Here is a 13,630-nt window from a genome sequence, read left to right on the forward strand (position 1 = left end):
CACTTAGAAGGCCACTATGCTTTTCAGTGGTCTTTTGTCTGCTTTTTCATATTTTCCCATCTCTTTCTTCATTGTCAAGCCAACAGCTGTCAATTAATGCTCTTTTCAGTGCCCTCCTATAGCAAACCCCCCCCCCATGTTATGTGAATTGGGAGACATGACCTGCTAGAATTTTGTTTTAAATAAACATATAAGTTCTGTGGATAGTTTTAAGGGTTTTCCTGTAAACAAAGTGCAAGGAATTTCTGATATCTATTTTAAGAGCAACAAATGACCATTCTTAACATTTACTAAGGAGTTACTTTGTGCTAGGTCCAATGCTGGGCATTTTACATTCTTTAATCTGTTTAGTTGTCACAATAACCCATTTTACAGATGCTGAATACCAAGTTTCCGGAAGATAACAAGTAGCTGAAGAGTGCACAGTTATAAAGAGGTGGTATGGAACTGTGAACCTAGTATCCTGGGCTCCTGGGTCTGGTGGTTAGAAGGTGTCCCCCCAGCCCTGCCCTCCCCCCACTTTTTTTCTGAAGAAACAAACTGGGTAAGCTGTGAGTCTCCTCTTTGTAGCTCAAATTATTATAAGAATGTATGTCCCACCCGCACCCCATCCTGTAAATTGTCTCTTTTATTTCACAGAACTAACTTTGAAGTGAAAGGGACAATGCTTGTGATAAGCACGGGAACAGCTGCAGGCTATCGGCTGTGTGTGAAAAGAGCCTCAATCTACTAAGGGAACCAGTGTTGATTAATCATTAACCCAGTTGGTGCCTTCAGAGTTTTCCAGCAAATGCCTCTGAATGTGGGAAAGCGTCTTCTTAAAGTAACCCATCCTCTGTTGTTGTGAGGTTTTTACAGTTCATCTGGCCAGGTCTCTGATTTCAAAAGCCTGGGTGGTGTCTGATGACAAGGGAATACTAACTTAGTCTGAATGCTGATGGCAGAGGTGACATCTTTCAAATGCAGATTTCAACATTTCAGTTTCTAAATGTGGGTTTCTTTTCAATTATAGTGACCCTAACCATTTGCTCCTGACCTATCTCCTTAACCGGGAGGTGTTTTTTTCTCCCTTTCACATTTTCTAAATATTTGTTTAAATTGTGTAATTCTTTCCCCAGCTCTCCCACAAGCCTTGTGTAGGAAGGATTTAGTACTTGCGTTTGTAGAACAATAACACTGGGCCTTTTTCTCCTTTGGGTTAAGATGCTCCCCAAGTAGAAAATCAAGCATTAAAGGAGGCCCAGGAATGTCATTTAATGTCCTAGCACAGAAATCCAATTAGGCCTTTCCTTTCTAGGTGAGAAAAATCTCATCAGGAAAACTGACTGTGAACTACATATAGGAAGAGCACCTGGGAGAAGGAATGGTAGCACCGCAGATCCTTAAAAAAGTATTGGGATTTTATATACACACTACTATATATATAAAATAGATAACTAATAAGGACCTACTGTATAACACAGGGAACTCTACTCAATAATCTGTAATGACCTATATGGGAAAAGAATCTAAAAAAGAGTGCATATATGTGTGTGTATAACTGATTCACTCTGCTGTACAGCGGAAACTAACACAACATTGTAAATCAACTATACTCCAATAAAAATTAATTATTTAAAAAAAAAGTTCCCAATCAGAATGCCTTCATTCCCTTCCTTTTAATCTGTACTGCAGCCCAGATTTATTGTAGTTTTCTGCCTTAAATGATAAGGTCCCTAAGAGCAGGGATGATGTTGAGGTCATCTTTGCTTATCTTTCCCATGTTCCCCCCCCACTACACATGATTGCTTGTACACTCTATTCTCAGAGAAGTATTTACTGAACACCTACCCGATGACAGACATTGTATTACACTCTGGAGATTCAGTCTTAAATGTGTGCTGGGTTGACATGAAAAAGGCAAAGCCATTATTCAACTGAACTGCAGGGGTGTTTTCTTCCGCTCTTTGGTGGTAATTTTTAATTAAATCTGCATAGGCATTAAGTGATAGAAGCCAAAATGACAGAAGGCTCACTGCCTCCAAGAAGTTCCAACACGAGTCCTGCTTGGAGGAAAGCAGGGCTTTCATGCTGGGCGCGTGCCACAGTACCCTGCTGGAGAGGTGCTGGCGTGCTCAGCTCACCTTTCAGAGCCCTTCCTGGCATCCTGTGACACAGTTCTCTTCTCCTTCTGCATTAGATACTCAGTAAATATTATTAGCTCTTTATCTGAATGACCAAAGGGGCATTTCTATAACTCCCTTCTGAGATGAACAGCAGTTTCCAGAATCTAGAACAACGGACCTAAAATAAAACGAGCCCAGGTTAATGTTAAAGGGCCCTTGAGCATCTGTATAAGAGACACTAATTGCTTGCTATTTTAATAAACTGGTATTGGTCCTAATGAGTCGATTTATTTTAAAAAAGTAGAGCACACATCAAGAGCGGAAGATGAGTTTAGGCTGAGGGGAGATGGTCACCTGGGGACAGAGGAGGTGGAACATTTTAACCGGAGAGCAGTATCTTCTTGTGGTTTAACAGATTATGTCTCTGCATTTTATAATTTTTGGAGTCACCCAGGGGCCTCGGTTCCAGGATTTCCTCTCTTCCTATTTATGAGAATGATGGATTTATTCTGCTGAAAGTTCAGAGAACTATAGGTCACGGTGCAGATTGTTCTAAATACAAAGAGCTTACTGTCCAGAATTGGGGCCCAGTCAAAAGCTCGAGCAATGGTTTTTAGTGATGACATTAGGAATTTCAGGCAACTAAGAAATAACCTTTAGGGACCCCTGTGACCTTGATAAAATGCAAATAAATCAAAAAATCACGAGGTCAGCACTGCTTAGGTGATACGTTTGCCTCTGAGCAATTAAATCAGAAGCGGTTGACAAAGGCCTTGTTTCAGGCTCTGCCTCTGGGCAAGGGTCATTAAACTAGGAGTCATAAATCCTAATAGAGGAGACCCATGAAACCTCAGAAATAGTATGTGATATTTTGTGTGTGTTTTTCTGGAGTGTGGGTCTGTGGCCTTCACTATTCTCAAATGATCCATTATCAAAACAGCATGAAGAACAACTCTTGTTTTCTTTCCTGCCTTCTTCCCTCCCTCCCCCCTCCTTTTTATTCTTTTTGTCTGCGTGTTCTTCATGAAAGCATAAGGCTTAAACATTCTCAGCAAGACAAGCAGTTGATCTTTAGCAAGTGAGTATCTTCTGTAGGAACCAGATTTGCTGAGGGAGGATTCTGTACATACACATAGGGTTTTAAATCTTTCGTTAAGATATGATTATTCTTATCATGACTATTGAAAAAAGGAAGGGCAAGGATAATCTTAACCGCCATTTAAACTTAGGTAGTTCTTGCTGCACCACACTTTTCTCTTTTTTCACTGTTTCTTTGTATTGTCACCACCGTAAAATGTTTTTGGAATGGGGCCAGGGGGTGGAGGGGTGGTGAATAACAAAAATGAAATAATTTCAGGCTGCATTCAAGTCCTACAATACCTTCACAATAAAAATCTACTTTTTCTTCACAATCCATGAAGCGGACATTCTTTCCTGCAGCATTTCATACTCTCAATCCCATAGCCTACCTTTGCTGTTGAGGTCAACCAATGTTGATTGTGCCCTCGATACACACCGGCCCCTGTGTGCTAGGAATACAAAAAGAGGATGACAGGGCTTCTGCTCTTAAACTCACATCCTGTATGCTACAGAAGCAGACTCCATTGGTGACTGCTCCCAGGTTAAAAGAAAATTGAGAACATTTCTCAAAGGAAGATATACAAATAGCCAATAAGCACATGAAAAGATGCTCATCATCGGGCTCCCCTGGTGGCGCAGTGGTTGAGAGTCCGCCTGCCGATGCAGGGGACATGGGTTCGTGCCCCGGTCCGGGAGGATCCCACATGCCTCGGAGCGGCTGGGCCCGTGAGCCATGGCTGCTGAGCCTGTGCGTCCGGAGCCTGTGCTCCGCAACAGGAAAGGCCACAACAGTGAGAGGCCCGCGTACCGCAAAAAAAAAAAAAAAAAAAAATGCCCATCATCTTTAGCCACCAGGGAAACGTAAATCAAAAGCACAATGAAATACCACTTCACACTCACTCGAGTGGGTATGATCAAAAAGATAGACAATAACAACTGTTGGTAAAGATGTGGAGAAACTGAAACCCTTATACATTGCTGGTGGTTTGTAAAGTGGTGCAGCCATTTGGGAATACAGTTCGGCAATTCCTCGAAGGGTTAAACATAGAGTTGTCATATGATTCAGCAATTTCATTCCTAGGTATATGCCCAAGAGAACTGAAAGTATGCACAAAAACCTGTATATGGATGTCCATGGCACCATTATTCATGATAGCCCCAAAGTGGAAACAATCTAAATGTCCATCAACTGTGAATGGATAAGCAAAATGTGGTCTGTCACCACACTAAGGCAAGATGTTAATAATAGGGGAAACTGGAAGTAGTGGTAGTGAGGGGGGATATAAGAACTCTGTTGCTGTCTGCTCAATTTTTCTGTAAACCCAAAATTGCTCCAAAAAAAGTCTATTTTAAAATGTGGTATATCCATACAATAGAATAGTATTGAGCCATAAAAAGAATGAAGTACTAATACATGAACCTTGAAAACATTATGCTAAGTGAAAGAAGCCTAACACAAAAGGCCACATATTGTATGATTCCTTTATATGAGATGTCCAGAACAGGCAAATCAGACAGAGGGTAGGTTGGTGGTTGCCAAGGACTGGAAGAAAGGAAAAGCAGGCAGTGACTGCTAATGGGTGTGAGGCTTCTTTTGGGGGAGATTAAAATGTCCTGAAATTGGACAGTAGTGATGTTTGTATGATCTTTTTTCTTTTTTTTTTTTTTTTGCGGTATGCGGGCCTCTCACTGTTGTGGCCTCTCCCGTTGTGGAGCACAGGCTCCGGACGCGCAGGCTCAGCGGCCATGGCCCACGGGCCCAGCTGCTCCGCAGCATGTGGGATCTTCCTGGACTGGGGCACGAACCCGTGTCCCCTGCATCAGCAGGCGGACTCTCAACCACTGTGCCACCAGGGAAGCCCTGTATGATCTTTTGAATATGCTAAATACCACTGAAATGTACACTTTAAGAGGGTGAATTTTATGGTATATCAATTATTTCTTAATTAAAAAAAGGAGAACTGAGCTGGGGGAGGGAGGAAGACAGTTCTGGTTCTTGAGTACACAAGGTAATGGTTTATTTCTTGGCTATAATTACAGGACACTCTTCAATTCATTGTCTCTGTCTTAAATATTGGGGGTACCCAACACCTTTTTTACAATGTCCATCTTTCTCTTTTATGTGCTGTCTTCTCCATTGTGTACCATTCTCTTTCTTTTTTATATTTTTCCGAAGCAAAGGACTGTTAACAAATTCATCATGACTAACATTTACCAGGAACTATTAGGAAACAGGGGATTTCTTCTTCATACAGTTTAAGTTTTGCTCTCAGACTAAACAACATTCTCTTTGGTTGACCAAAAGCAAGACGAAGAATAATCCATTAAGATATGCTATGCATGTCAATTATTCAGGAAGAAGAAAAGCAGAGAGAGATGGAAGAGGACACAGGACCTTCCAATGGAAGCGTACACAGGACCAACCTTTGGCTCCATTGAAATAAAGCCATCTATAGCTCCTTGCCACAATCATGATATCACCCAACAAAAATTAGAAGACAAATGTAAGGAATGGGGCTCATGCGAGCCATTAATCTGTCTTTTCAGGCTCATTAATATGTATAGTACAACTGGTGATACTGAAGAAAATAATGCAATATGCCAATACTCAGGCCCTTTTATTTTCAAGTTATAACTTTAATTTCACTAAAACTATATTTGTTCATATACTGTACATATTTCTGAGATGGAAAATATTTATTTATATATTGCAAGTTCTGAGAACTGACCTTTTCTGATGTTCATGGCATCTCATTCACTGTAATAAAAATCTCCATTTCACCTCATAGCTTTTACTATTTTGTAATTATTGAACATTCTATGTATATATTGATATATAGCATCATATTCATATTTAAATCTTTAAAAGCAAATAAAATAACTAGGTCAGCAAGTATGCCCAGCCCTACAGATATGCATCAAGATAACCTGTTCTTTTCACAGTTTGTGCACACTTTAAATGGTACCAAGTAATTTCTTAGTATAATTTATGCTAGACTTAATTATATAGTTTAAGTGGCTGTTAGACCACTCAGTTAACATTTCTTCAAATTTCCTCCCTTTTTTACATGTCTTTATAACGGACACATATGTCACTATGCATTCTCAATTATTAACAACTAGTACAGAAAATATTCCACTCTATGCTCTACCTCTCTTACTTAAAAAAAAAAAAAAAGATGTTTCTGGGTGCTAGGTACAGCATTAGTGTTCCCTACCTTGATATGCAGGTGTTTCATTTCAAATTTCATTTGAAATCCCTCTAGTCATATTGCCCCAATAAGAACATGAAGAGTTTACGTACACTCACCTGGCTTTACAAGGCCTGACTTTGGTTCCTTCTTATGTCGAGCTGACTGGATGCTTCCCTCACCAACCATTCCAACTGTGCATTTCTTTCTGATAAAGTCTTCATCACTTCCAGGGCAAAAGCCAACAGGGCTGCTGCCAGCATCCGAGGGCGTTTTCACGGGAGATACTGACTGACTACTAGGACAGCCTGTGTCATCTGGAAGACAAGAATCAATGAGTGTTTAATGAAGAGGGAGGAAATCAATGATGGCAAAGGGAGGGCAGGCAGTGAGCCATGCCCACACGCGCTCACACACGTACTCTGCTCAAGAGGCCCAGGTTGACTCCTGTGGGTGACTTGCCTTTTATTTTCCATATTCTGGCCAGTCGTGTGAACAAAGGAAATATCAGCTATTATAAAACATATTTTAAGGCAAAACCTTACAAGATTTTGCATCACAAATATTTCTGTAACATTCTTGTTGTCAAAACCTAAATTAGTTTGTTTTGACCCTTGAGGCAGTATACTTTTGGGTCACAATCATCCATAAATTTTTGATGGGATAGGTAAATAAAACGTTTGCCAGAGCAATTCAGGATTATTAATATGAAGTCTTCGGGGTTGTCGGTGTTAGGAAAAAGTTACTTGAATATTATTGACCACACCCAGTTTTTGATTACTGGGCCCATCAAGTGGTTAACAGAGTTTGATAGAGGCAAGAGCTGGCTTTAGGAGTTCAAGGAAGCAGAAGGCAGTGATCCTGTTTTATTATAAAAACACACTCAACCCAAAATGCATCAGTCAGATATATTGCTGCTTGGGGTAAATGGGTAAAATAAAAATGATATTCAAATTAAAAATATTCCCTTAACTTTCAAGTTATATATTACTACCATGGTCATTACTATAAGTTAATATGCATGATATGAAGTGACCTGTGTAGATGCTTATTAAGCAAACAGGAAAGTCGCATTGCTGACTCCTATAAATGCTTTCCATATCTATTAAATATTTATAATGGTTGGTTAATTCATTTATGCTGTGGTGAGAACTGTATGGGAATTTAAAGCCAATCAACATTACTTAACAGTATGTCTACTCAAACTAATCAGTTAGTGGTAAATCTTCACTGCTAAATAATTCTTTACTACATGGAAATATTTTGATGTCAGTTATTTTAGTAACTAAGTGGGCAAAAGAATGAATAAGGACATTTAGTACTAATAACTTTTAGGACTCTTACACTTTTATAAATATTAAAGGAACTAAAATAATTTGCCATCTATCAAAGGCTATCTTAAAACTTCATAGCTTGAATGAAGACAGAAACAGAAGTAGTTCTGAATAAAATATACTGGTTGCCTGAATTAAGATGACTAGAATCCATCTAAAAAGTAATTGCCTTTGCTTCATTTTTGGCCTTTATTTCAATTTTTATTATGAAATATCTAAGTTCTTAGAACAAAGTGAACTTGGCACTAGTAAAATGATGTATTTCTCTTGTATCTTTTTTGACTTTTGGACATATTAGTCTATATAGACCTCAATGGTCTGTTTCTGGAAGTAAATGGTTTTTAGTGCACGGTTTATACCTTCTGTCTTTGTTGCTCTTTTAAATGTGCTATGTTCTTCCTGAACTGAAGAGACTTTGTCCCTGAATCACGGTGATGAGACTCCTCTTGGTCACTACTGCTCAGCTATTTCGCTATTGTCCCTGGCTTTCTCCTACATTTGCATGTCCCATGCTTCAATCCAAAGAAATCTGAGTGCAAAGTTGCTCATTACTTAGATTCCAGCACTTTTAAAAGGTTCAACAGGTCTGCACATGGCCTTGGGAGAACCTGGTTCCTGATTCCTATCCCAAAGCAGAGAAGCTCAAATGATTGAGGTCTAATCATCCAAAATTACCTATTGTCTTTAAAAGTATTTCCCTATGAGTCAGTTCCATAAATTACTTCTTTTAAAAGAGAGATGGCCCAAATTAACAAAGATCCATGCTTCAGATTCTCTACCCTAAAAGGTAATTTTTCTTGAGAACGCTCAGACTCAAAGGGACAAAATTAAACAATTTTCAGTATTGAGAAACACCGTCGAAATTGTAATTTAAGTAAACAGAAAATGAATGTGTTTTGTTTGGTTCTACTATCATTTTGCCAGAGTTAATAAGAAGGAATGTGGATATGCCATGTTTTCAGTACTAGTCATTTCAAGGATTAAGTACTAGGGTCTGATTAAAAATTGGAGACTGAAGTGATTCAGAATGGTGGCAGTTTAGGGAACACAGTAGCAATTTTTCACCTGGCATGTATGCCTCACCTGTCATCAATATTTACAGCCAATAACTCCGGGGGCAAGGACTGAGGAGATGAATACCTAAATAAATCTTTAACTTCAGGTACCTCGTACAGCAATTTGAATCATTACCTAGTAAACAAGTGTTCATTTATCACCTCTTAACTGTCTGGTACTGCACTTCACATTGTGGGGGAAACGAGAGGGATATGAGACATCGTCTTTCATTAAACAAATATGTATCAAGTCCTGGCACTGAACCAGCCACAGGCACTGTACCCAGCCCCCATACTGATGGAGCTTATAAGTAAGTAAAAGGGGTTGGTAAATATCACTTCCAGCACATAGTTCCTGTAAGCTGCTAAGTCTGTTAAGGCAAATCCATACCTAAGAAAAACTGAGTTATCAGAGAAGCTTGGGGCATTTGCCTGTTTTGTCTAATGGGACCAACACTAACAAAGGAATCTGGTTTTGGAAAGGGCAGGGCCGTTAATTTTCCTACTACAGAGACCACACTTTAAGTTATGCAAAGTAAGCCCTGAGCAAAAGCGACAGAGCTTCAGTACCAGAGAGTCATCTGGTCACCTGTGGCACCTGAGGTATTTTCCTCTGTGCAGCACTGAAGAAGTGGTTATTTTTTCAAAAAGTCTTGTTTAGGGCCCCTTCCCTCCTCCCCCTTCCCCTTCCCTCCTCTTCCTCCTTTTTAACTTCATGATCAGAGCTGGAAGCAGACCACCAGTCCAGATGAAGATAATATTCCTTTCCAAAATGCACTGCAAAATATTCTTAGTTCACATTTACTCCAAGATTCTAAGAATAGGGAGCCAAGTTGATGTTCTTTGCTTGTTCATGTCTAATCTTATTATGTGCCAAACTACATGTGGATCCAGCACATATTAAAGAGATTTATTTATTAAACCTGCTTCAGTGAAGCACTTTGTGTGTGCCCTCTGTTCTTTGCTGCTACCTTGACTGTTGAATTTGGCTTATAGAATTATAGCTTTTATTAGTTATATTAGTATAAAGAAATTATCAATGAGAAAAACTTCTAATATGACACCATGAAGAAACTGTTTCTGGGCAGGAAACGGCAGAAATCCTGAATGATTTACCCAGAAAAGTGTGGGTTGTTTCAGATTTCCAGAATGGAGAAAAGTAAGAACATTTCAGCCTGGTTTTAGCATAAGGGAAGCTTTCCTCCAAGGCTTTAGGAAGAGAGTGTAGGAGATTCTCAATTCTACTGGAGAGAAATGGGTTTTTCTTTTAAAACACACTTAAACACGCACCCACACCAGCTCTAACATAGTTGAGTTTTTACATTTCTTTCTCACTATTCATGGTTAAGTATAACTTCATTAAAAAAAAATATACACGCAATAGGACCATTTTCCATGTTTTACACAGTGTGATCCATTTGGGATGGATTCATACGAGATGATTTCCTTCCAGGATCAACAATTTAAAATCCCATTTACTTGGGTCCGGGATGGCCCCTGGTGGATCTCAGGTAAAAGTGACCCACGTCAAGGCCACGTCTAAATGATCACCATCTGCACTGAAGGAGACTAATTTACATGCCCTGTTTTATTTATACTGAGGAATAAGTTCTTCCGCTGATTTGTTCTTGTTTATTTGCTTTGAATACGTCAACCCACAGGATTAAGGATAACTGAAGAATATTTACAGATCCAGGAACCTCCAGAAGTTGTGGCCCACCTCAAGTGCTGTAAGAAATATAATACTGACTAGTTTCCAAATTGGTTTTAAGGGAAAAAAATTTTAATGTCTATAAAGACAGATGATAGAAGCAGACATCTAATATAATTTTGCAGTCTGGAGGTTGTTAAAAAATGATTTTTAATCTACTTTCCTCTCCCTTTACATTACAAGCTTTTTGAGAATACAGGATATAGTTAATAATTGTAAAATGACTATACTTATAATTCTGAAAAAAGTGTGTATAAGTATCTTTTAAGATAATTTGTATCTTATTCTAAATGGACTAAAGAAACTTGCTAAATTAAAGAAAATCTGTTGGGTTGTTAAAATTTTAACAGATTTTTAAATTATAAAAGTAATAATCTTTAATGCAGAAGATGTAGAGTACAGAAAAGTACAAAGAAGTAAAAAAAAAAGGGGGGGGGATAATATTTTCCTATAATTGTACTGCCCAGAAAAAATATTTAACTATTTGGCATACTTCTTACTGATTTTTTATACATAGGATTTACTTGCTTGCTTGCTCTTTGTTTTGTTAAAATCTCAACATACATTATAGTTTCATCACTCTGTTATCGAAAATTTCTCCCTGGAATTTGTCAGGCTAGAAAGAAAGAAGCTATTAAGACTAACAGTAGCCAACGCAAAGGGGCCCCACTGGCCAAAGATGGAATAATTTGAGCATCAAAAAGAATAATAAATGCAAATGACTGATAATCATTGGATATACTTTAAAGGTCTATGAGTTCATAGTGATACAAAATAAAACTAAAAAAAGAAAGGCCCTTTCAATTCCCCCAAAATCCCAACCCACTGGAAATCTTTGGAAGTGACCCAGGGGCCAATTCTTTATATTGAAATTTGGCAATTAAAAGGAAAGAAAGAATTAACATATATCCTGATTGTAGAAAATGTTACTGGACAAACTGTATTTCAGGATAACTTAAATCACTCATTGATATTGGAAAGTTCTCCCTTACAGAAGCATTCTGGTTAATGAAAGTAGATGGAATAGCAGAAAATTACTACAGTTGACCCTTGAACAACATGCGGGTTAGGGGTGCTAACCTCCATGCAGTCGAAAACCCACGTGTAACTTAGCAGTGGCCCACCACATATGTGGTTCTATACCCAAGGATTCAACAAACAGTGGATCATGTAGGACTGTAGTATATCTCCATTTTAAAAAATCTGAGTATAAATGGGCCCACACACTTCAAACGCATGTTGTTCAAGGGTCAACTGTATTTTGCAATCATTTATAATGAAATACTTGATTTAGGCAACAAACATAATGGATGAAACCATCAGACAAAAGGCTGGTGGGCAGTCTGCAGTAGAGGGATCAAGCCTTACTCATTTGTACCAATTGAGTATTCTTAGCATAGCTGACAGTGGGGTAACAGACATTATATACCTTCTGATGGGATGTGAGATGAAGCACACAGCATTCTCCACATTCTTGCCACAAAAAAACTGTCCCTGAATCTAATCAAGCTTTAAAACTAATGTCCACCTTATAAAATAGATGGAGAACAGTAATGGGTTAAATCAGGGGTTGGCAAACTGCAGCCTGCAGGCCAAATCCTCTCAGCTGCCTGCTTCTGTAAATCAAATGTTATTGGAACACAGCCCAATACTTTACATAGTGTCAACTGTGGCTTTCAAGCACAAAGGTGAATAATTACAACAGAGATCATCTGGCCAGCAAAGCTGAAAATATTTCCTAGCTGGTCCTTTTCAGAAATAGTTTGCTGGCCTCTGGGTTAAATGATACCATGAGGAAGAAAACAGGCACTTTTGAGACAAGTAGGGCTAGTAGTTTCAGTGTTCTCTAGCGTACCAAGGAATTATGCTAAATTCCTTGTTAAATCATGTTAGTAATGAAAATGGCACTGTGATTATGTAAGAAAATGTCCATTTTTTTTAAGAAAGCATGCTGAGGTATCTAGATAGACATGAAATAACATGATGTCTGGATATATGCTTTAAAATGCTTCAGCAAAGTAAAAGAGAGAAGAGAAAAAGGGATAGATGTCACAAATATGACAGCATCTTCCTATTAATCTGGATAAAGTGCACAAGCAGCTTATTGGTGTCCATTGTGGTATTATCTCTTCTTTGGGTATGTTTTTAAAAGTGTCAAAATGTTTTACTTAATTTCTCAAAAACATTATTTTAAATAAGTAACTATTTAAAATAGGAACACAGTGTTTCTAAAAATCAATTCCTTCTTGTAGGGTATTTTAGGATGTTTCCAATTTTCTATCATTGAAATTGCTTTAACACCACATTTTACAGATAAATCTCTTGTCAAAATTTTTATTATCTCATAGAACATATCTCTAAAAATGGATTACTAAGACTTCCGAGAAATTTGAGGCAATTTATGTTCCTATTATTTTGTATGAGAGTATCCCACTTATTAAATTCCTGCCAATAATGAATACTAGTTTGTTTGCATTTTTGCCAAGTTAATGATGCAAAGTGTATTTCTGATGTCTTAGCTTGCATGTATTTAATTATCAGTGAGGCTTAATGTTCTTCATATGTTTGCTGGCCTTTTATTTTTACACTTATCCTATGTATTGTTCATGTCCTCTGACAACTTTTCTATTAAGGTGTTAAGGAATTCTTATTGATCTGTAAGAAATCCTTATACATGAAAGGCATAGCCCTTTGGCACATTTCACCAAGTTTGTTTGCTTTTAGTTTATAATGTTTTTGACAACCAATTTTCTAATTTCTAGTTGTCAAATTTCTCCATATTTTCCTTTGTGATTTTTTCCAGTGCTTTAATGCTTAGAATGTCCTTATTAACTCCAAGATCAATTAACTATTACCTACTCTTTCTTCTAGATTTTTATAATTTCAGTTTTTATTATATCAAATCCATCTGGAATTCATTTTAAAATGCAGTGTAAGGTTAGATGTTAACTGTACTATTATTATTATTTTCTTATTTAGGAAATTTATCCTTTCCATATTACTTTGAAATGATTTTCTGATAAAATTTTGAAAGCAATGAATATTTTTTGCAAAGTGAATATATATATACACACACATATATACATCTGTATATATATATATTTTTTAATCCACATTTTAAAATATTAGGATTGCCCAAAGTGTGTGTGTGTGT

General features: G+C 37.8%; 1 protein-coding gene across 4 annotated transcripts in view; it reads right to left on the bottom strand.

Moving 5' to 3' along the window:
* The window catches only part of SYBU (syntabulin), a 72,388-nt gene that overhangs the window by 42,058 nt on the left and 16,700 nt on the right, over positions 1-13,630 (bottom strand). For 2 of the 4 annotated variants that reach the window (XM_032610499.1, XM_032610497.1), the window contains exons 3-4: positions 6,496-6,693; positions 3,575-3,634 (exon numbers count right to left, since the gene is read on the bottom strand). In XM_032610499.1, the coding sequence (XP_032466390.1) occupies positions 3,575-3,634; positions 6,496-6,693 (258 nt within the window). The remainder of the gene's footprint in view (positions 1-3,574; positions 3,635-6,495; positions 6,694-13,630) is intronic. The other 2 variants (XM_032610500.1, XM_032610498.1) reach the window with 1 other exon arrangement.

This window comes from Phocoena sinus, chromosome 17 (assembly GCF_008692025.1).
Source record: "Phocoena sinus isolate mPhoSin1 chromosome 17, mPhoSin1.pri, whole genome shotgun sequence".
Taxonomy (NCBI): domain Eukaryota; kingdom Metazoa; phylum Chordata; class Mammalia; order Artiodactyla; family Phocoenidae; genus Phocoena; species Phocoena sinus.